Source organism: Candoia aspera, chromosome 1, assembly GCF_035149785.1.
Source record: "Candoia aspera isolate rCanAsp1 chromosome 1, rCanAsp1.hap2, whole genome shotgun sequence".
Classification (NCBI taxonomy): domain Eukaryota; kingdom Metazoa; phylum Chordata; class Lepidosauria; order Squamata; family Boidae; genus Candoia; species Candoia aspera.
In genome coordinates this window covers 19,699,281-19,720,686 of record NC_086153.1, presented here as the reverse complement: position 1 = coordinate 19,720,686, position 21,406 = coordinate 19,699,281, and the positions used below count along the sequence as shown (strand labels likewise).

At 43.4% G+C, this 21,406-nt stretch overlaps 1 protein-coding gene across 1 annotated transcript; it reads left to right on the top strand.

Annotated features, from left to right (window-relative positions):
* The first annotated feature begins 231 nt into the window (after window positions 1-231).
* Window positions 232-20,798, top strand: LOC134488563 (septin-4-like). The gene is made up of 12 exons (XM_063291042.1): window positions 232-381; window positions 1,025-1,348; window positions 2,428-2,521; window positions 3,407-3,493; window positions 4,597-4,720; window positions 8,113-8,247; window positions 9,430-9,547; window positions 10,284-10,385; window positions 11,267-11,363; window positions 13,007-13,169; window positions 18,489-18,588; window positions 20,644-20,798. Exons 1-12 carry the CDS (start codon window positions 232-234, stop codon window positions 20,698-20,700), a joined length of 1,551 nt encoding a protein of 516 aa, XP_063147112.1. The 3' UTR covers window positions 20,701-20,798.
* The last annotated feature ends 608 nt before the right edge of the window (window positions 20,799-21,406 follow it).

Here is a 21,406-nt window from a genome sequence, read left to right as displayed (position 1 = left end):
CTATGGACAGACGCATCTTCGTTGCAGGGATTCACAGGAACATTGACCATGGGCAGATATGCTTTTAGCTCTAAGCATGTACAGTAGGTTGGGGCCAAAGCCTTGGTGGACTTCTTGTGCACTTTTCTATCTGCTTTATCTGTCTTTTGCTCCTTTTCACCCCTCATTCCAACACCTTCTCTTGCTTTTCAACACCTGCCCTGCCCAATCCTCTCGACTCAGGGAGAGGAGATGGAAGGAACCGTAGCTGCTCTAGAAGAATCCAAGGAGATGCAGCCCAATGAAGCAGAGATGCCTTTTGCTGGTGCCCTGAGAGAGGGTGCTAATCCCAGCCTCTTTGGGCAGACTGAAGAGCCTGCCAGCATCCCCCAGGAGCACACAGTAAGAGTTTTGCATACCCAGTGGAGTTAATCCTGAGTTTTCCTCTGCAGACCCCAGTTTGGTCTCCCCCCTTCCCCCAGTCTGGGTTCTTATTCCTAGGGCATGACTCTTCTGGAACTATCCTTTATCTTTTATCTTCCCAGTAGTACAAATGAGTAACATGCATGTATTATTTACGGATCAGAAGAGGTTCTGTGATTGTTACCTTTCCTTTCTTGAATTTGACAATGGTGAATTAATTACCAAGGATGTTCAGGTGATACGATTGCATAGCAGTTAGTTGTTAAAAAGAAAAAGAAAAAAGAAAGCTTTTTGATACAGAGCTATCCCAGAATCTTCTTGACAGGAAATACTGATCAGAGAAAAGGGTTAGAGGATATTTCTGTTACAAGTTAAATAAGAAGCAAGCTGGAGTTGCACATATGTGTGAATAGAAAGAAAGAATCTCTTGATGCTTTTGAGAGAGTCACTGGAAAGGAAAAGGAGCCTGGAGTACAGTATTAGAAATCAATACTCCACCATGAATGAGAACCTGCAGGTAGCAGGAAGGGAAGATAGAAGAAAGGATATGACACCAAGGTCCACCTCTTCACACAAATACTGTTTTCTCTTTTTGTTCTCTGCCACACCCTCCCCTGCCCAGATAAAGCGCTTTCTGAAGGAAGACCCAGAAGAGACAGAGCTTGTCCAGTTCCTCAGGGATTCCCCAACCGAAAAGACCTGCCATCGTGTGAAGCCAGAAGACATCCATCAGGAGAAAAGATCCAGCCAGGGTGGGACTGAAATGTTCCCTAGTACTGCAGTCCAGGCCATTCCCAAAGATGCTTTGGAGGAAAAGGAGCGGAAGGCCTTCTACCGCCCTCAGCCTCTAGATCTGAAACAGCAGCACATGGCTGCTCCGGCACCCCCAAGCCCATCTCGTCCCAGAAGCCCCTGGGGCAGGCTTGACCCGTATGAATCTGATGAGGTAAAGCATCTCTATCAGCACTTCTGCCATAACCCTCCAGCCTTTTCAGAATCTTCTAATCTTTTGGTGGAAAAAGGCATGAGATTGTGGTCATGGATCCTTGAAATGTGCAGGCATACTCAACCCAGAATCCCCACCCCTATTGACAGGAGTATTTTGCTTATGATGGGGAGTAAGCTTCCCCTAGAAATAATGTTTTGGTGTGCTTCAAATGCTGTAGTAATGAAATTAGTGCCCCCCAATGATGCTTTTGAGGCTGGGCATAATTGGCATTCCCATGCTGGAGAAAGCACAAAAATAAAACAAGGGCTATTTTGCTAATCAGTTGATGACCCACTGACATGAACAGTGGTTGTATAAGGGCACAGAGATCCATTTCCTGAGTCTTGTACAGAAGATTTATGTCATCCCTAAAAATGCTTTAACAAGGATTGTTTCTCTCCAGTGATACTATTCCTGTCATGAGTACTGATGGCGAGCAGGAGGGAGCCCCTATCCAGGAGGGAAAATGCATGCGTAGTACTGAGGAATTAAGCAGCCATTCAAAGAGACACAGATCAGACCCACCTTAACTTTTGGGGTTTATCTGTCTGAGTTTTTCCCACGCTTCTTCAATTTGTTAGGATTCTGTCTTATGTAGCAGTAATAAACACTAGAGACCTACTCCTCGTCTCAGCGTGATTCCTGACTGTTAGGACAATTCCTGTATTCACACAGTGTTAAACCAAGTCAGTTAAAGACTGAGTGGGTGAACTTGCACAACATGTGACGTTTAGTTACTGGTTTTTTGTAGTTTATTTGTGGTATAGAAACTCAGCCTGTTCAGTTAGTATTATTTAGTGCATTATGTGAACTCAGAAATAGATAAAATCCGTAACCAAGTTAGGTTTATTGTGTGAACGCAGCCAGTATGTGGCTTGTGTTTTGCGATTACAGGCTTCTACCTGCCTTGAGAACTTGTGGATTGGATTCATTATAACTAAAAATATCTTTTAAAAACTTATTCCAAACAAATTATTCTTGCAAAAGGCCTGGCAGTTTGTAATTCTGATTTTTCTCTTCTTTTTCCTCTCTCTTAGGATGATAAAGAATATGTGGGATTTGCAACACTTCCTAATCAGGTCCATCGGAAATCTGTGAAAAAAGGATTTGATTTCACACTAATGGTTGCAGGTATCAGTGCTGAAATTGCAAGGGCTGTTTCAGGATGTATGTTTGTTGCAGACTGAAAGCACACGATTCATGGCAGAAAACTGTAAAACTAACTTTCATCTGCCTTATGTTTAAGTAACTTGTTTATACAAGTTTAAAGAGAGGGGAAAATATATTCTGTTGCATTTGATCTATGAGATCTTAGAAATAACTCCACCGTGTTTTTATTGGCCAGTCTGTATTCATATATCTGTGCTAGTGATGCATTTGAGGTTTAAAAAGGAGAGGCAGAGTTTTTCTGCTTGGCTACCTAGGATGATTTGAACATAACAGTAGGTGATCGCATAAAGAGCTGTTTATAAGCCACTCAGTACTGTACCATTTTTGCTAATTGGTACCTGCTCCCCAGGGCCCTTCCAGTTCTGCTGTATGTGATTTGGTGGGGGAGCTTAGGAACTCTTACATATGCAATGCCCATCTTAGTATCTAACCACATTCTATGTCTTTTTTTCCAGTGAAAAAAAGTACTAAAGTACTGTAGCCTTGTCCTAATATTAATAACTTCAAAGCCTTGCTCTGCTGGATTTCTTCTTACTGATCAATGGTACCAGCTCATCTCAAAAATAGTCTTGGCTTGAATTGTAAAGTTGGATTTTATAGCATGCTTTGTGAACTGATGGGACAGTCTAACCTGCGGATACCAAAGAGCTAGAAAGGGGAAGGCTGGTATTAACTATACAGTCTTGCTATGCAAATTGCCAATGATTGCTTTCTTTATCTAAAGTATTCCTCTTTATTTAAAGTATTCCTTACATTTGCCTCTTTTTCCTTCAGAAAGACTACTTCTTAAGAACCCATCTTCCTCTTGTGTAATATTAACTGTTCCTCCTCCTCCTTTCTCCTCAGGAGAGTCTGGACTGGGGAAGTCCACTCTGGTGAACAGCCTTTTTCTTACAGATTTGTACAAAGATCGCAAACTCTTAAATGCAGAAGGTATTCATTTGTTTGTTTGTTTGTTTTGTCTGTATATGTTTTATGCCTCTTTAAGCCTTCCAACTCTTAGTACAGTGTTTCTCAACATCAATAACTTTAAGATGGGTGGACTTCAACTCCCAGAATTCCCCAGCCAGCATAGGGAAGAGCACAATAATATAATACAATATAGAAAAATATAATAACTGTAAAACAAATAGAAGGCAATAAACCAAATAGAATAATCCTAAAGCAAAACTATGTAGCGGTGAGACCAAGCTTGAAGGGTGAAAGATTAGAGGTCTCAATTCTCAGCTCCCAGAAGTCCTTTGGATCATTGCACCCTAGTTCCTTTCTGTTTGGTAGTTAACGCCTGCAACCACCTATCTTCCAGGAGGTAATCTTTATCTGGTGAGATAGGGAGGGCTCCCTTACTGGCAAATAAAAAGAAATTGATAAAATGAAATAATTCCTGTACTGCTAGTCCTGACGGTTTAGTATGAGGTGTGTGACTAAGGAAATCAGTTTCCTACTCCTTTGAAAGACAGATCAATCTCACAAGTTTTACAGAAAGTTAACTTTATTTTTTTTAAAAGGAAAAGGGGAATGGTAAAAGTTTTAACTTTAACTTTAAGTAGTCATGCACCACAAACCAAACAGTTGCAGAGGAGATAAGTAGAGAGCTGTGAAAACCACAGAGAGCATCTCAAGAGAATTTCCAATAGGAAAACCACACAAAGCAGGCGATGAAAGGGTATAGGTCTGTGGCCTTATCTATTCTGCAATATTTCTAGCTCAAACTTATTACCTACTCTTTAGAAATAAATGGATCATTGCAACAAATGTCTCCTGCATGCGTCCCCTGGATTTTTCAGATTCTAGTCAATTCCAGCCTTTAATCAGAGATGCAGGAGCAATGCTCTTTTAATCAGCCAAAGATTTCTAAAAATCAGGAATGAGGAGGGAGATCTTATTTCTGGTGGAAAGGCATTCCACAAGAGGGATCTTATTCTTGCATAGTTGACATTTCAGTTGATTTGGAACCTTGGGATTTTGGTTGTCTGGGGTACACCCTCTCCAACAAGCCTTACCCCATTCTTTCTTTCTTCTGTCTCCGGGGCTAGAAAGGATTGTCCAGACTGTGGAGATTACCAAACACGTGGTGGACATAGAGGAGAAAGGTGTGAAACTTCGCTTAACCATTGTGGACACACCAGGTTTTGGAGATGCTTTAAACAACACAGAATGGTATGTCTCCCAGAAAAGTGGAAAGGAATTTGCCTGGGGAAAGCCTTATTGTGGAATCATGGGAAACTGTGGGGAGGGAATCCCATTAGGCATCACTTGCAGGGCTAAGCTAATCCTTGGATGGAGGCCAAGACTGTGATAAAAATAATCTGCAAGAGACAAAGGCCAGCTGGCTGGAGGACAGGTAAATCCCACTGCAGGCACTAGGAGTCTTGCCCAAGAGGGTGTTTTTTTTTCTGGTGCATTATTCATCTGGGTTTCAGATAGGAGTTTTGAAATCTAATAATACTCATTAAAAAAAAAGATTAATATTTGAACTAGAGAAGAATCCTGTCTTCCTGGAATATTTTTTTTAGATTTTTTTATCCCGCCGTTATTATTTTTAAAAATAACTCAAGGAGGCAAATATACCTAATACTCCTTCCTCCTCCTATTTTCCTCACAACAACAACCCTGTGAGGTGAGTTGGGCTGAGAGAGAACGACTGGCCCAAGATCACCCAGCCGGCTTTCATGCCTAAGGCGGGACTACGACTCGTGGTCTCCTGGTTTCTAGCCTGAAACCTTAACCACTAGATCAGACTGGCATCAAATTGCATCAGATCTTAAGAAAATTACATTTCCCAATGGCATCGTGGTCTTTTCTGCTGGTGTCCAAGAACAATTGTGTGCCAGGTGCCATAAAAGGAGGGAGAAGGGACTTCTGTCTTCCTCTAGCACTCTGAAGTACTGCTATTACTAACCTGGATAATAATTGAACAGATACAAGGGGATGTTTGCAGACTGAGTCACTAGGTTTACCTTATGTGCTTAAAAAAGTCCGGCACATGTGTGAGAAGTCAGAAATCCAGTAGTTCTGGGTCAAGATTGACCTCTATACCCACATCGACCCTCTTGCTGCCTTACACAAAGATAAGAAGCTAGAGTGGCCCAGAAGAACAAGGCTTTTCTAGGCCTTTTGTCTCTGTTACTTTTTTCTTTTCAACTCCCCAGAGATATAGATAGGCGAGAGGGTGATATGGGCAGAAAGAGGAAAGGGGCACCCTGACCTGAGGCTCTTTGTCACCTTAAGCCATCGCTAATTTTAAAAATCACATGCCAGCAAAATAATGCTTAGGATCATCCAACAAAGATTAGAGCCCTCCATGGAAAAAGAGATGCCAGATGTTCGAGCTGGCTTTAGAAAAGGCTGAGGAACACCATGACATTATTGCTGATGTACACTGGATAATTGAGAAAGCCAAATACCAAAAAGAAGTCTGTATGTTCTTCATTGATTATGGAAAGATCTTTGTGTAGATCACATCAAGCTGTGGAACGTGCTTAGAAAAATAATCCCAGAACATCTCATTGTCCTTATGAGAAACCTACAGGTAGTCCTCGCTTACCAACTGCCTTGTGCAGCGACTGTTCAGAGTTACAACGGTGTTAAAAAGATAACTTTGCAACCAATCTTCGCATTTATGACTGTCGCAGCATCCCTCAGTCACGTGATCGCCATTCACATGCTTCGCAACCGTTGCACATTTTCACTTGCGACAAGCAGAGTTAATACTGTGCAGTATGGAAGGCAGAAGTAAAATCTCGTGAGAAGGCCACACGTGATTTGGGCAAGGGGCAGGTGTGGCCTCGGGAAGAAGATCTGTCACAAAGGAACAGGCCAGGTGCACCTTGTCAGCAGCAGCAGGAAGAAGACGGCGAAGGTCAGCTGGGAGCAGCAAGGCCGGCAGGGGCGGCAGGGCCAGCAGGTGCAGGGTGGCAGGGTGGCAGGGTGAGTGGAGAGCAGGGTGGCAAGGCGGCAGAGGCGGCGGAGTGCAAGGTGGCCAAAAGGGCAGAGATGGGGGGGAGATGGGGGAGTTGAAGAAGAGGCAGTCCCTTACCTTACCAAGGCTCGAGGCTGGGAGGGACAAAGCTGGGAGTGGCTTGGATTGGGTGGGTGAGTCCTTGGTTAATAACAGGTGGGATTCGGTTAATGACAGCAATTAATGACAGTCGGTTAATGACTGCCAGAATTGCCGTTGCTAAGCGATGTGGTCACATGACGTCGCATTTTACGACTGCATTGCTTAGTGATGGAAATTCTGGTCCCAACTGCCAGTGTAACTCGAGGACTACCTGTATTGACGTTTTTCAACTTTGGTGTTGGAGAAGACTCCTGAGAATACTGCGGAGAGCCAAGAAAACAAATAAATGGATCATTGAGCAAATCAACTCAGAGTTCTTACTTGAGACACAAATGACCAGGTTCAGATTATCCTAATCTGGACACGTTTGCAAAGTCCTAGCTCTCTGGAGAAGGTTCTGATGTGGCGGAAGGTGGAAGGAAAGAGAAGAGGACGACCAGCAGCAAGGTGGATGAACTCAGTTGCAGTGGCAATGAGTGCACCGTTGGAAGACCTGAAGGACCAAGTTAGGGACAGATCCCCCCGGAAAAAATCTATCTGTGTGGTTGCCAAGAGTTGACACCAACTTGATAGCACATAATTAATTTATATGTTTTTGAAAAGGTGACTAAGATGCTGTCAGATATCATCTCTTTCAGTATAACTGGGGCATTTTCATTTCTGAAGTCATTTGATACCAGATCACAAGATAACTTGATTACTGATAGATTGAGTGAGCTGGGTTGGGCAAATGTGTATGAGGGGGTGCTGCATTTCTGGAGTAGTCCTCCAGAAATAAGCTGATTTCTGAGCTACAGAAAATGTGAGCCAGTAGGGAAAGATCTGAAGGGAAGGTTGATATTTAGTCTTGTCTCCACAATGACTTAGCAGGTATGAACACATTAGAAGTCCCACTGAATTTCTCTAAGCAGCCTCTCCCTCCTCCTACAAGAGATGTTCAAAATTTCATCCTTGCCTCCATCCTATCATGCAAGCATGAATGTGCTACTTATGTATGATCTGTGGAGAAGAGAGTGGCTCGCTCAAGAACTTATGTTGAGACTGGCAGAGGTGGCTCTTGAAACTTGAGGTTTCCAAATGTGAGCTATGTAGCTTGGGTCTTTCCCTAGCCATAATTATATCACAGGCATTTATGGATCTTTCCTCCTCTTCCTGTTCCTTCTCCTCCTCCACCTAAAAAAAGAATGTAACCTCTTAGTTAATTGTGGATTGGCAGAACATAGATCGGGATGTAGATCCCTGGATGATCTGCAAAAAACTGTCAGGGATTTCCTAGCTCTTTAACAACAGCAACAATACCTCTCACAGGCCTATACTATATTGCTGGTGTGAAGAAAGTTTAGGATAACCAGTTCTGGGATTCCTTGGCTCAGCATTTTTAAATTCTGTGCATGTGATATTTGCAGTAAAGTCTAGCTTTGATTGTGCAAACTTGATGCCTGCCTCCCTCAACCTACCAATTCTAAATTATGTTCTCTTTCTTTCCCAGCTGGAAGCCTGTGGCTGATTACATAGATCAGCAGTTTGAGCAGTATTTCCGGGATGAAAGTGGCCTTAACCGGAAAAATATTCAGGACAACCGTGTCCATTGCTGCCTCTACTTCATCTCTCCTTTTGGTCACGGGTATGAACCAAACCAACCTACTCATGTTCCTGGAGCATGCTCTTTCTTAAAAAAGAAACTCTGACTAAAGACTTACTGACTGCACTTGCTGCCTAAAGGCTCTTAGCAGTTTTGTTTTTTCCTGGTCCAGCCTTTTTAACCTCATGCTCCCCAGATATGCAGTCCCTGGTTTTTCAGCCTGGAAGTTATTTGGTTGGAATGCCACTCAAGCCTGTAAAGGCTATGTCCAAACTACATATGTACTGTATATACTCACATATAAGCCCATCCACAGATAAGCCAATCCTTGGATTTTTAACAAAAATACCATGAAAAATGTGTCACTCATGGATAAGCTGACCCATATTTTTCATAGTATTTTGGTTAAAAATATGAGGGTCTGCTTATCCACAGATGGGCTTATCTGCAAGCATATATGGAAAATATGGGTATTTTTTTAAAGTACAGTATTACCATATATACTCGCAGATAAGCCCATCCGTGGATAAACTGAAACTGATTTTTAGTTGCATTCTGGCACCTAAAATTCTCGGCTTATCTGCGACTATATGGTACATTGATTTTACATGACCTTCCTTACAGCATGCTGGACATTGGGGTTTAAAGAAAAGAATTCTCAGTTTGGGCCCTTGCTCCCCAGAATTCAAATTCTTGAAGTCCTCCAGACTGATAAACTATCTAGGATACAGATGTCTATCCATGAGGGGTGAAGGTAATTGGGATAGACTCCCCTAAGTTGTTGGGAAACAGCAAAAGCCTTCAATATAAGTGACTCTAAAATGTGTGATTCAAATGGTATAATGCATTAAATAGTCTGAATGGAAGGCCAAACGTCTTTTAACGTTGCCTCCTACTGGAGTTTGGCAACCCCCAGTATCATTTGTTCTGCAGATGTTACTGCATGAAACAAGGATGTTGCATTTTTGCCAAACCATGCATATAGATTTTTCAACCAGGATATGCCATGTCTGCCAGCTCTGCCTTTCTCTTTAATGTTTCCTTGTATAATTAATTGAAATACAGTAGTAATTTTTGTGGGGCATCATTGATTGCTGCAAAATAATCGATACACATTCCAGCACATGTCAGACACCCCACTTTTCTGCTTATTGGCCAGAAAAGAAATAGCCCTTTCCACAGCTCCCAGGTATTCCATAGTGAACTCTTGTCCCTTCTTGGCAGTTTGCGACCTCTGGATATCGAATTCATGAAAGCGCTCCATCAGCGTGTGAACGTTGTTCCTGTCTTAGCCAAGGCTGACACTCTCATGCCCTCGGAGGTGGAACGAATGAAAAGCAAGGTGAAAGAGGAGATTGGAACAAACCTGGGGACACCCGTCCCACTTCCATGAACAATGTAGAAACACAAACAGAATTCATTAAGATAAATAAATGGATTAACCTAAGCAAAACTAATTGAAAAAGGAAAAGAAAAAGAAAAGGAAGCAAAAAGGGCCAAGATTTTGAAATAGTTTCTTAAGTATAAAAGTCTTAAGTATGTAGTTGTACAACTCATTGTAATTCAGATTTTAAATGCTGAGTTAATTGTAGACCATAAGGAATCATACTGACCTGTGCTTTTGATCTTCTTCGTTACATCCCCTCTTGGTCACTTTGGCTTTGTCCTGCCATCCCGCTCATCCCTCCCTCTCCAACCCGCCCACCCGTCCCTGATATCCAGACTCTGTGACCTTATATTGTGAAATCTGTGTATAGAGATGGCTTTCAGTCTCTCCCTCAAAGTGGCCACATGTATTTTATGAGAAAGTCAGTGAGGGTGAGGAGTTGGGGGTATGGTGCTGGCTGAGTGCTGAGTTTTTCATTCCCCTGCTGGCTATCTGGAGGGCCCTGATTGGCTCATGGAGAATTCTTCGGGCAGCCGTGGGTGGCTCAAAGGTGTTTCTGAGGGTTCAGGGTGGGAAGACAAGGGCTGTTTGGGGGTGCCCTTGTCTGTGTAGTTTGGTCTATAGAATGTAAGGACTGGAATCAAAGCTGTGATTGAGCCGCATCGGCTGCTGGCATGTTCTTCTGTTCTAGATTCGTGATGAAATTGATCATTTTGGGATCCGGATCTACCAGTTTCCTGATTGTGATTCAGATGAAGATGAGGATTTCAAGCTGCAGGATGAAGCACTCAAGGTGAGAGATCACCAAGAGTGGACATTGGGATCCGCTGGTTCTGCTAGATGCACCTGATTGCAAATTCAGAACAAATTCAGAAAGAAGCCCAGTTTTCCCCAGCCATATTCCACATATGCCAATGCACTGACTGTAAAGGAGCTTCTCTTAATATTTGCAAACAGTGTGTTTCATATTTGCTTGCCTTTTTTAAATTAAGGCACATGTTTCAAGATGGGCATGAAGCCCTAATTCCAGTTAAGTCATACTAAAGACAGGCAGCTAGGTCTGGATTGAACTCTTACCCTAAGATATTTTGTCAGCCTTCTCCCATCACACATAGTTATACTTGTGATTTAATACAGCTTTCCCCAGCTGGGTGTCCTCCAGATGTGTTTGGATGGCAGAATGTCAGCTAGGAACTTGGGGCATTGCAGTCCCTATACACGGGGAGACCCAAGAGTGGACTGGGAGACATGCTTGTTTAAAACTGCTGCCAGTCATTATAAACAGGGGTCCTCGGTTGGGAATCCACAGGCCCCAATACCCTTTTTGGTGCCTGGCCTGAATAACTTTAAAAAAGAAGAAGAAGAATCAATTTAAATAAATAAACGAAAGGACATTGATGGAATGCAGAGCACTCATGCATCATGTTTATTTACAACAGGGATCAGCTCTTTTCCAAGCCTTTTCGGTCTGTTTCTTTCTTGAAGCCCTCAGACCCCCCTCTGACTGTGCTGCCAAATTTGGTAGCACAGTCGATGCAAGTTGATGATGCAGTTTCCTTGTCTCTTTTCTGAGGGATGCACTCTCTTTTGTCACTAAATATATGTGAAATAGCGAAGAGTGGGGAAGGTCCCTGCCACCCTGGCTGACCCTTAATTGCCACTGTTCTCCTGCAGGAGAGCATCCCCTTCGCTGTGATTGGCAGCAACACCATTGTGGAGACGAAAGGCAAGCGGATCCGAGGGAGGCTGTACCCTTGGGGCGTCGTTGAAGGTAATCTATAGCTCCATGTGGCTGTTTGGCTCAATAAACTGGGGACAACAGCTAACGGGACTACATTGATTAAATACAGAATCCAGCAAAAATTTTCCATGTTCCCCTAGTTTGAATTAACATCCAATTACAGATGCTCTTGTGGCATGGAAATACAAAATATTGACTTTGGCAGCTCCATGTCTTAGCTTTGGCAGTAGAAATCAATAAAAGCTTCCTGTCCCCAAGCATTAGATTAGTTATTATGCAGGAAGCATGGCCTAAGCATGGTAGCTTTGCACCTTGCGCCCCATATCTTATTGGTAAGATCGGGAGGTGGGGAGGTGGGAGAATATTGACAAGATGCCTCCTTGGGGCGAGCCCAATATTTTGGAACAGGGGCATTCCCAGGGATGGTAAAAAAAGTCAAGATGGTGGGCCCAACTACACAATCAAAGCCAAGTGCCTTTTTTCACAGGCATCACGTTCACTTGACAAAGGAATGGGACTTTAGTTGTGCAGTTGTGCCCTTCTTGGCTTTTTTGACCACCCTTGCAGATGGCCCCAGTGTGGACATGTGAGGCAAAGAACAAGATGGCACCCCTCCTATCCCATCCAAAAGCCACGTGGACTGGTTGTTGAATCATCCTTCTGTGGTACAGATGACATAGCCTCCTTCAGTGCATTGAAGGCAGAAGGCTAGTTTAGGGGCAGAAGCAGGCCATGCAGCAAATACCCTTTCTTCTCTGCTGTGTCCTGCTTCAGTCTGTTCAATTGTAGAGCCAACCCCAGTCCCACCCTATCCTTTTGTCCCTGTTGGCCTTGAAAAATCTAGCTTTAAAGCTGGGATTTGAAGTATGCTGAATTTCAAGATTTGTTACGTGCCTGAAAATGAATGGGCACCAAACATAGCTTGGGAATGCCAATAGGTAGGTGGGTGGGGAGAGAGAGAGACTGATTTAGAAAATATATAATCTTCCTTCATAATAATACTAAGATGAGACCATTAAAAAAAGCTAAACTACCTAAAATGAGACCATGATGAATTAAGGTGCTGAACCTAACAGCTGCTTTAAAAAGTTCTTCAGTCTGTTACAGAGGACTGCCTGTCCACAACCCATTGCCAGACTAGAGAAAGGACTTGTGGCAAATCACCTTTAGCAGAAGGAAAGCAATAAACACAGTGTTTGTTATGGAGATGTACTTTTACTTTCTGCATTTCTGTAGTAAGGAAAAAGGAAGAGATGGCCCCCACAGATCCCAGCAAAATCACTTGAAGCTGGCCACTTTGTGTATACATGTGAAAGTATCTCCTCCAAATGTGTAGGTGGGAGTTGCATATCTTCAAGTTCACTATGTAAGACTTACCTTGAACTGGCCAGGTCTCTCTGGAGTGCAGACTCCTACGAATGTGAGAGGAGCCCAAAGGCGGCAAGCAGAATAGGAAAGCAGTAAGCTTTCCTTCATGTTTCTCCTGCCAGTCTGGACATTCAGCGATAGACATTCCCCAGGCAGGCTCCATTTCACTGTTGTTGCCCAAAGCCATCAACAGGCTTGTCACCTTCCATGGATTTGTTTCCCTTTGTGAAGTCTCTGAGCTAGAGATTGTCACTGCACCACGTGGCCGTGAATTCCATTCACTTAACTCTGCATCCTTCTGCTAGTGGAGAATCCTACGCACTGTGACTTTGTCAAGCTGCGCACCATGCTGGTGAGGACCCATATGCAGGACCTGAAGGACGTGACTCGGGAGACTCACTATGAGAACTACCGGGCTCAGTGCATTCAGAGCATGACTCGTATGGTGGTGAAAGAGCGGAATCGCAAGTAAGTTGGGGGGTGCCGTGAATAAGGAGGTGGAACTGGGGAGGAGGGAAGCTGAGCAGAGGGCACAGCTGAGCAGGATGAAGGAGATGTGAAAGTTGGGACCTGACCCCTGCTTTCAGTAACCTTGTTATAACCTCCTCTCCAACAGGTATGAGGAGGAAAGACAGGCAAAGCGGCCTTAAAAATTCCCAGGTGGAATCAGAGTCTGATGGAGACAGTTCGTCGAGGAAAATTAATACTGGCTTAAATTCACAGATTTTTTAAATTATGATTTAGGCCCCCAAAGCAGGTATTTATTATAACAGCAGATGGGTAGGGACTCTTTTGCAACCAGAATAAACCACACATGTTGAAATCCATTTCCCTGGTTTGTGCAGTTTTGTGCTAGGAGGGGCATCTGTAGGTAGGTGATGCAGAGTTTATTTATAAATCGGAATGCAAGCAGGATATATTTATTACTTTTTTTTAAAAACTCAGAAAGGTGCCAGTGTGTTGGATGTCCAAGTTGGTATCAGGTAGAAAACCCACAAAAGAAGTGAACACACAGAGAAACAGCTCTTATTGACCTTGAGGTTTTCAGCGAATTGTCCTACTAGGAGAAATATACATAAGTCTGGCTCCTTAACTTTTCCCCAGTTTTCCCCCAAATCTGATAACTTCCAGGAATGTGGGACTACAGTTCTCATTTTTCCCAATTTCCCAGTTGGTACAGCCATTGGACATGTTGGGTATGAAAAATGGGAGGTGTTCTACAGTACAGGCTGGGAAAATCAAAATCATAAGATGAAATACAAGGGCGTGTAGCTCCTTGATTCCCTTACAGGCCTTCTTCAGCTCTCCATCTTGCTTACCTGTCAAGGATGGTCTTGGGTAAGCCTTTCCTGAGGCACTGTTTCTCTTAACTCACCTTTTCCACCGTTCAGCTTCTCTCAAATCTTGCTTGGTTTTCTCATAATTCCTTGAAATCTGTCATCCTCGGCTCATTGACTCTGTTCCTCCAGAAGCCTGCTTCCGGCACCCTTGGCTGTTAACCCTTATTGCATCTCTTACTCCTTTTGCCACTATTCCTCTCTGTCCAGCTGTGGCCAGCCAGAACAGATGTTTCACTTTGTTCACAAAAGCCGTGTTTTGGCCCTGAGCAGTCAGAATGTTTCTCAACGTGCCAGTTGCACAATGAAGGAATAAACGCGGGGCATTGTTTTAGCTTGCAAAATAATACAGTAATAATAATTAGTGGAAATTCTGCTGTAGACATTGTGGGAGGAGAGGTGGGTTAGTCCAGTGTTTCTCAACCTTGGTAACTTTAAGATGAAACCCTGGGTTCGTCTATAGTGGCAGAACTTCAGAAGGGAGTCTGTTAGCACCTTTTCTGACTAACAAATGTTATTAAAAGGCATAAGCTTTTGTAACTTGCATCTGATTTCATCAGATGCATAGAGGGGCTTGAAGGATGTAGGATTTAAATTGGGATTAAGGTGGAAGAAGGGAGAGGTTGATTATGCAGATGTAGATTACATATGAGACAGATTACGAGTACCTTTAAATCCTACATTTTATGCCTTTTAATGAAATGTAGGGTGTGGTCTGCTTGGGTGGTCCTTGACTTAGTCCCAAGTATTTGGGAGCTCTGCCTGTTGGATGCACAGGCCTGATGAGCCTCTGCAACTCTTCCACTGCTGCAGTTTTCAGGCTGCATGCTGGAAGGGAAAGGGCCTGGTAGTCATCAGACTCCTCAGCTGGAAAGCAAAGGGCAATATGCTTGGGTGAGAAAAGAAACAGGTAGCAAAAGGGAAAAAAAAAGAAATCTCATTAAGGATACTGAGAAGGCAGCATATTTAAATAATTACTATATGTTGCTGCTGCTGCTTTGCGTTGGTCTGCGTGTGTTAAACTTCAGGGCAGGCCTTTCCCTGTGCGTAGTAAGCATTGGCAGCTGTCAGCTGCTGTTAGCACTTTGCAAACATTTGGGGACAGCCTTGGGTATTTCACAGGGAGGGTGAGATCCGTACGTTCATGTCTGTTGGTATATTGATAGTGAACTGTTTTCTCAGCAGCGCTGACCAAAAGTTACCATTTTCTGAACAAAGCAAATTGGAGAGAGTGTCATTGCGGGAGAAACAGTGTACAGTAGAACAGTGTTTCTCAACCTCAGTCACATTAAGATGTGTGGACTTCATCTCCCAGAATTCCCTAGCCAGCTTACTGGCTAGGGAATTCTGGGAGATGAAGTCCACACATCTTAATGTTGCTGAAGTTGAGAAACACTGGTGTAGAGAACATGGAGGAAACTGCCCGTTTTTTATTGCATCCTGATCCCTATTCAGCATTTTCCCCACATTTCCCATGATTCTTGTCCTCTTTTAATGAAGAGTATCCAACGCTTATATTTTTGATTGATTATATGCCATCAAGTTGTTTTCGACTCCTAGCAATCACATTAGCATTTACCATTTGGCAATCTTTTGCACATTTCAACCCTGCAACAAGAACCCTCCGAGACACAGTCTTTCACATCCCCCATTTTTCCTCTCACTTCCTGGGAAAGAGGATTATTTTCTTGGCAACCCCTGTTGGAAAGGATGTCCAAGAATCAGTGGTTTCAGAGGTGGGCTTCACCTCCAACTCTCTGGCTTCTGAACGGTGGTTCTACCACTTGCAGATTTAGTCCAGGATGCCTGAACCAGGACATAGAATGACCTTCTAGGCCAATGTTTCTCAACCTTCTCAACTTTAAGCTGTGTGGACTTCAACTCCCAGAATTCAGGGAGTTGAAGTCCATGAGCTTAAAATTGACAGGGTTGAGAAACACTGCTCTAGGCCAAGAGAAAATCAGGAAGCGGGGGATGAGTCTTGGAGGGAAACTTCTTCCCTGCCCTGCCTTCCCATGATGAATTGAAGCTTGGTGTCTCCATTCCCTTGTTCTGCTTGCCACCCTGTTTGGAGTGAACGGAGAGGTTCCTCATCTTTGAGATTCTGCTGCAGCGACTGTTCCATGTAGTAACAACTGAGGCCCCGCTTCCAGTTCTGCCTCCACCCCACTCGGCTCTTGGGCTGCAGTAGGCTTGTAGTTGCTGTGGACTTGTAGAGCCAGGCCAGGGTAATGCCAGGTGTTTTCCTCCAGAGCTGCATCTGTCTGGCTTCCATGTATTTCCTATAAAACTATTTTGTTTCCTGCTCATGGCTGTCTGAGCCCCTTCTATTTCGTCTATAGAGGGGAGAGCAGCACAAATTGTGGCGGACCATTGGAAGTCAGCACACCCTGTCTGTAGGCACATAAGATGCTTAACCTTACTGCTGGGTTTGCACAGTGTACTAAGCCTAACCAGGGTTACCACTAATCAGTGTTACCACTGACTGTTTACAGACTGTATGAACACAACCACTAGGCTTTTATCTGACCTGGTTAAGCATATCATATGAACATGAAGATTTGGGGGGCAGAGGGTATTGATGGGAAGGCTTATGCTTGGGATTTTGATCCACATCCTGGGTTCAGTAAGATTATCAGGGTTTTTTTTCAATTTGCAGTCTGTAATCTACTTTCCCTAATAATCTTCTGATCTGTGAAATAACGTGGCAAACCAGACCCTTCAAAAAATCTCAGGCTCCAGGTAGCTGCCCAGCTTTCTTTGGTCCCAGGACCATCTGCAGATTGATTCACAGAAAACACACAAAGCTAATTTCTGGATTAAGTCACTCCATTCCAGATGAAGTCCAGCTTTGTCTCCTTTGATTGGCAGCAGTTCTCCAGGATCTTTGACAGAGAGTAGTCATTTCCATCACTTTCTAGCAGAGATTCCAGAATGGAATCAAGAGTCTTTCTGCACACAGTGCATGTGCTCTGCACAAGGTTATGAACCAAGGGTGGGAGCACATAGACCTCAAATGGCTCTAAAGTGGTGCTGCATGATGCATGTAATAGGAATTTTCATCACTGAAAGGCCACTGTGACAGTAACATGCTACACTGCTTTTCATATAGTAGTTGTGCTCAATCAAAGCTTTTGGAGATGGGGTGGAGGGTAAGGTGGGATGGGAAATTGGTCATGAAAAAATAAAGAAGGAAACAACAGTGTTCCTCTGAAGTCAACACAGAGAGCCTTTCTTTACCTACACTTCACTTGGATTAGTCTATCCTGATGAACATATATGAGTATCCAAAGTTGCCTTATACAGTAGCATGTCAGGCTTACCAGAGTCCTTGTTAAAAAGTCCTTTGAAGAGGTGACAGTGAAATGGAAACCCATTCCTTCCATTTCTGAAGCTGATCACTTCTTCTTAAGCAAAATCCTTATTATAGTTTCAGGAATTCCTTCAAAATTGCTTGAAACAGATGATTTGTTTTTCAAGCTAAATTTTCCAGCTCTTAGAGTTCATGTACCACCCTAAACTATATTTTAACCATGATCTGTTGAACAAGCCATCATTGCTTGATTTGGGCAATAAGCTAATCATGTATTTCGTTGGCTTTGGATGCTTTGTGAATGCTCTTCCGGTTTGTAGTCCCATGGCTTATAGCTTAGTATGTTGTGTGAACCCAGTCTGTTTTATTTTCAGTAAGCTAAAATTCGGCTTGATGTATGAAACCAGACAAATGTAGGCCATAAACCATGGGTTGCAAACCACAGTAGTGGGATTCATGTATTGTGCTAAGCCAAAACTGAAGAAGAACGTTGATGTGTGAAGCTGTTTCCTGGCCTTTGACTGGATATAGTAGAGATTTGACCATGGACCTGCTGAGTTGCAGGTGGAGGTTTGCCAGCCTGATTTGCTGTTGAGGCTCAGGAACACCTGCCTAGCTTTGGTTGTATGTGTGTGAGTTTTCTTATGAGAGCATGTTTTATGGTAAAGCAGCCCTTTCTCCAGAAAAGGCTGGGGCTTTTCTGGAGTGTGTTAGTCTTGCATTGTTCAAAATGATTTGGAAAGGGCCATTAGCCTAAAAGTCCACTCTCCAACCTTATTTTCTATGCAGATTCCTACAAAGGATCCCAGACTTATAACCGCCCAGCTTCTGTTCCACTTCCTCTCTTGATAATTGGTTCCACTATCAAACCACTCTTGCCATTAGGAAGTTTTTCCAAACATGAATGTGAAACTATTAATTACCTTTGCAAGGTAACCTCAGACAGCTGTGGGAAGCCAGGCTCGAATTATATAATGGAATGGAAACCAAAGACAGCGGTTTGATGGGGGAGGCAAATGGGGTGTCTTGCAGGATTGCATACCCAAGCATTTTTCTGCCACTTTGTTCCTTGAAAATGCTTTAATGCATTTCCTCTTCTTTAATCTCTTTTTGTTTTTGATTTTTTGAAAAAAATAGCAAGCTAACCCGAGAAAGTGGGACGGATTTCCCCATCCCGGCTGTGCCCACAGTGCCAGATTCAGAGACAGAGAAGCTGATCCGGGAGAAGGATGAGGAGGTGAATAAAGGGTTATGGGAAAGATTGCTGGTGCTTGAAAGCCTAAAGCATACGGAGCTGCATTGTGCAATGTCAAGGCTTTGCTTAATTTAGCTCAGTACAAGCCAGATTCCCACATCAAGCTGACCACAGCTGGTTTAACAGCTGGGTTCACACATGATCCTGTTTCCGCAGCACACTCAATCCTATCAGCAGTTAAGTGGTGGTTTTGACCCCTGGTTGTAATAATTAGATCAACAGCAAAGCTACTGCACCTTCAAGGTAGGTGCTGGGGAATTTTGTGAGTTGATGTCTACACATCTTAAAGTTACTGAGACTGAAAAACACCAGTCTAGGAAGTACTTAGTATCCCATGAGCCCTTTCACCAGGAGAGTATGGGCAAGGCTTTGTGACATCATTAGTCCTTTCCCCATTGGCCAGGCAGACATGGTTTGGCCACTGCAGCCAGCTAACCATTCAGGGGATGTGAGCTGTACTGCTGGGTCTTGGCAGCAAGTTCCATAATGAAAAGGCTTAAATTTTCAGCCACTCATTCTCTCCAGCTCTTTGTGTTGGAGGACTGGGTATATAAATACAGGTAGTCCTTACTTACCAACAGCGATTGGGACTGGCAACTCTGTTGCTAAGTGGTGTGGTTGTTAAGCATGATGTCACATGACTATGTTGACTTACAATGTCAGTTCTGGCAGTTCTGGCTGCATCTGTTAAGCGAATCACTGCAGGTCATTATGCGTGATGTCACGTGACCACGACTTGCGACTTCCTGCCAACTTCCCCGTTGACTTCGCTTGTCAGAGGCTGGCTGTGAAGGTTGCAAATGGCAGTCACATGACCGCAGGATGCTGTGGCCGTCATAAATGCATGCCTGTTGCCAAGTGCCTGAATTGCAATCACATGACTATGGGGATGTTGTGATGGCCACAGCTCTGAGGACTGGTCAAAAGTCTTTTTCATTGCTGTCATAACTTGAACAGTCAGTGAACGAGTGGTTGGTAAGCGAGGCCTACCTGTACATCTGTTGATTGGACGTGGGTGTTCCCACCATGTGGATGGAGTGATTTTAACCTTTTGCGTGGTTTGAGTTAGTCACTCCTTGGGGGTTACTTGACTGGGGCAGCGGATCCCTTTTGGGTGTTTCTGCAATACATTAGCCACCTTATTCACCTGCATTAGCCTGCTATAGTTCAGCCATAAACTGTGCCTTACAGACTACTCTAACTCTACACATTGTGTTTAGCCCAGACCAAATGAAGACTTGGGAATGGTCAATCCTTTTCCAGACAGGGGCCACATGTTTTCTTTTTCTTTAAATTGATTGCAAAGGGCCATACTGGTTTAGATGCTAGGTTTATGGCATGATCAGAGGGGGTTGAGGTTGTTATTACCATTATCAATTAAATGTATTTGCTGTCCAACTCTCATTGACTCTGGGCAGTTTCCAAATTACTGAAAAGACATTAAAAAAAAAGGTTAAAGATGGCAGGATGACAAACCAGTGGAAACAAAAGAATTTTCAGCCTCCCACTTTTTTTTCTAAAGGGGGGGGGAGTTTCCTAGGTGCATTAAACTTGTTGATGGCTTAGCCCATTAAGGATACAATGCATTTAATCTGGTTACTGACTTAATCCATTTTCTGGATTCATATAATATATTGTTCTGTAAAGTAACTGAATGGTCTGGGTCCTTATTACATGCTAAGCCGGGGTGGAGGTGGGGCTAGCCATAGGGTTAGTCATAACCATCGTATGTGTCTGCATGACAAAAGGGACATAGCCCATTGCCTGACTCTCAGCAATGAGACCTAGGGCTGTGGAACACGTTCTCTCTAAACCTGCATTGGACCCCCACTCCGTCAGTTTTGGAAGATACATTTAGGTATCTCTGCTCAGGCAGGTCTTTACAGATCAGTTTGTTAATTTGTGTTTTGATATTTTCAATTTTGTACTTTGGGGGGCGGTATTTGTTCTGTAAGCTGCTTTGGCTATTCAGTTTGCACAGAAAAGCAGATAAATTAAGCAGATAAATAAATTCCTGCCATATTTTTCCCCCTTCAGTTACGAAGAGTGCAGGAAATGTTGCAGAAGATCCAGCAGCAGATGGAAGAGTCGTAGTAATCATAAATTGCCTGCCCCCCACATATTCCTCTACCCCTGCTGGCTGACATCCTTCCAAGGCAGAAAATGTTTACATCCCACCGGATTTCACTGCATCTCCAGTGCTTCCTTGACATACCATATGATAAACGTATATTGCTGCAATGATCGCCTTAAAACCAAAGTTCCATAATTACTTACCCATCTAAGAAATGAAAATCTCGAAAAGGCTCTACTGCAACCTTCCAACACATGAGAACTTTTCCTTTCTCCATCCAGTCTGGCTACTGATCATCTTTGTGGTGACGTTTCTACACAGTGCAGAACTGAACAATCCTGCAATCACAGCACTGAAAGGAAACTTAACTCTCATCTGACAGCAGACGGTGATAATTTGTACCAGCAACTCTGGCTGGTGCGATTCTGTTCAGATTCCTTTCTAACCCATTAGTAAAAAGGATGCAAGTGTGAAAAAGCAGGCATACCAAAAAAAACAAAAACCCACCCCATACATAAGATATTTTCTCCAAGTCCCTCTTAAAATTATTGGCCAAAATATGATAATGTACATGAGATGAAATGAGAGATTCAGATCTGTGAGATGGTAAAATGGAGAACTTTCAGACTTGCATCAGATGTTGGGAGTGCTTTAAAAGAAATACCTTCCTGGAAAACGTGAAGGCCATGAGCAGAAGCCAGCAGTAAATTCTCCCTTATCAGCCCC

What these genes read in the sequence shown, in the direction of transcription:
- LOC134488563 (XM_063291042.1), top strand. Translation starts at nt 232, where the DNA reads ATGGAAGGAACCGTAGCTGCTCTAGAAGAATCCAAGGAGATGCAGCCC. An exon ending in GCTTTAAACAACACAGAATG is followed by an intron (nt 4,721 to 8,112) that starts GTATGTCTCCCA and finishes TTTCTTTCCCAG; the next exon opens with CTGGAAGCCTGTGGCTGATT. An exon ending in TGCAGGATGAAGCACTCAAG is followed by an intron (nt 10,386 to 11,266) that starts GTGAGAGATCAC and finishes GTTCTCCTGCAG; the next exon opens with GAGAGCATCCCCTTCGCTGT.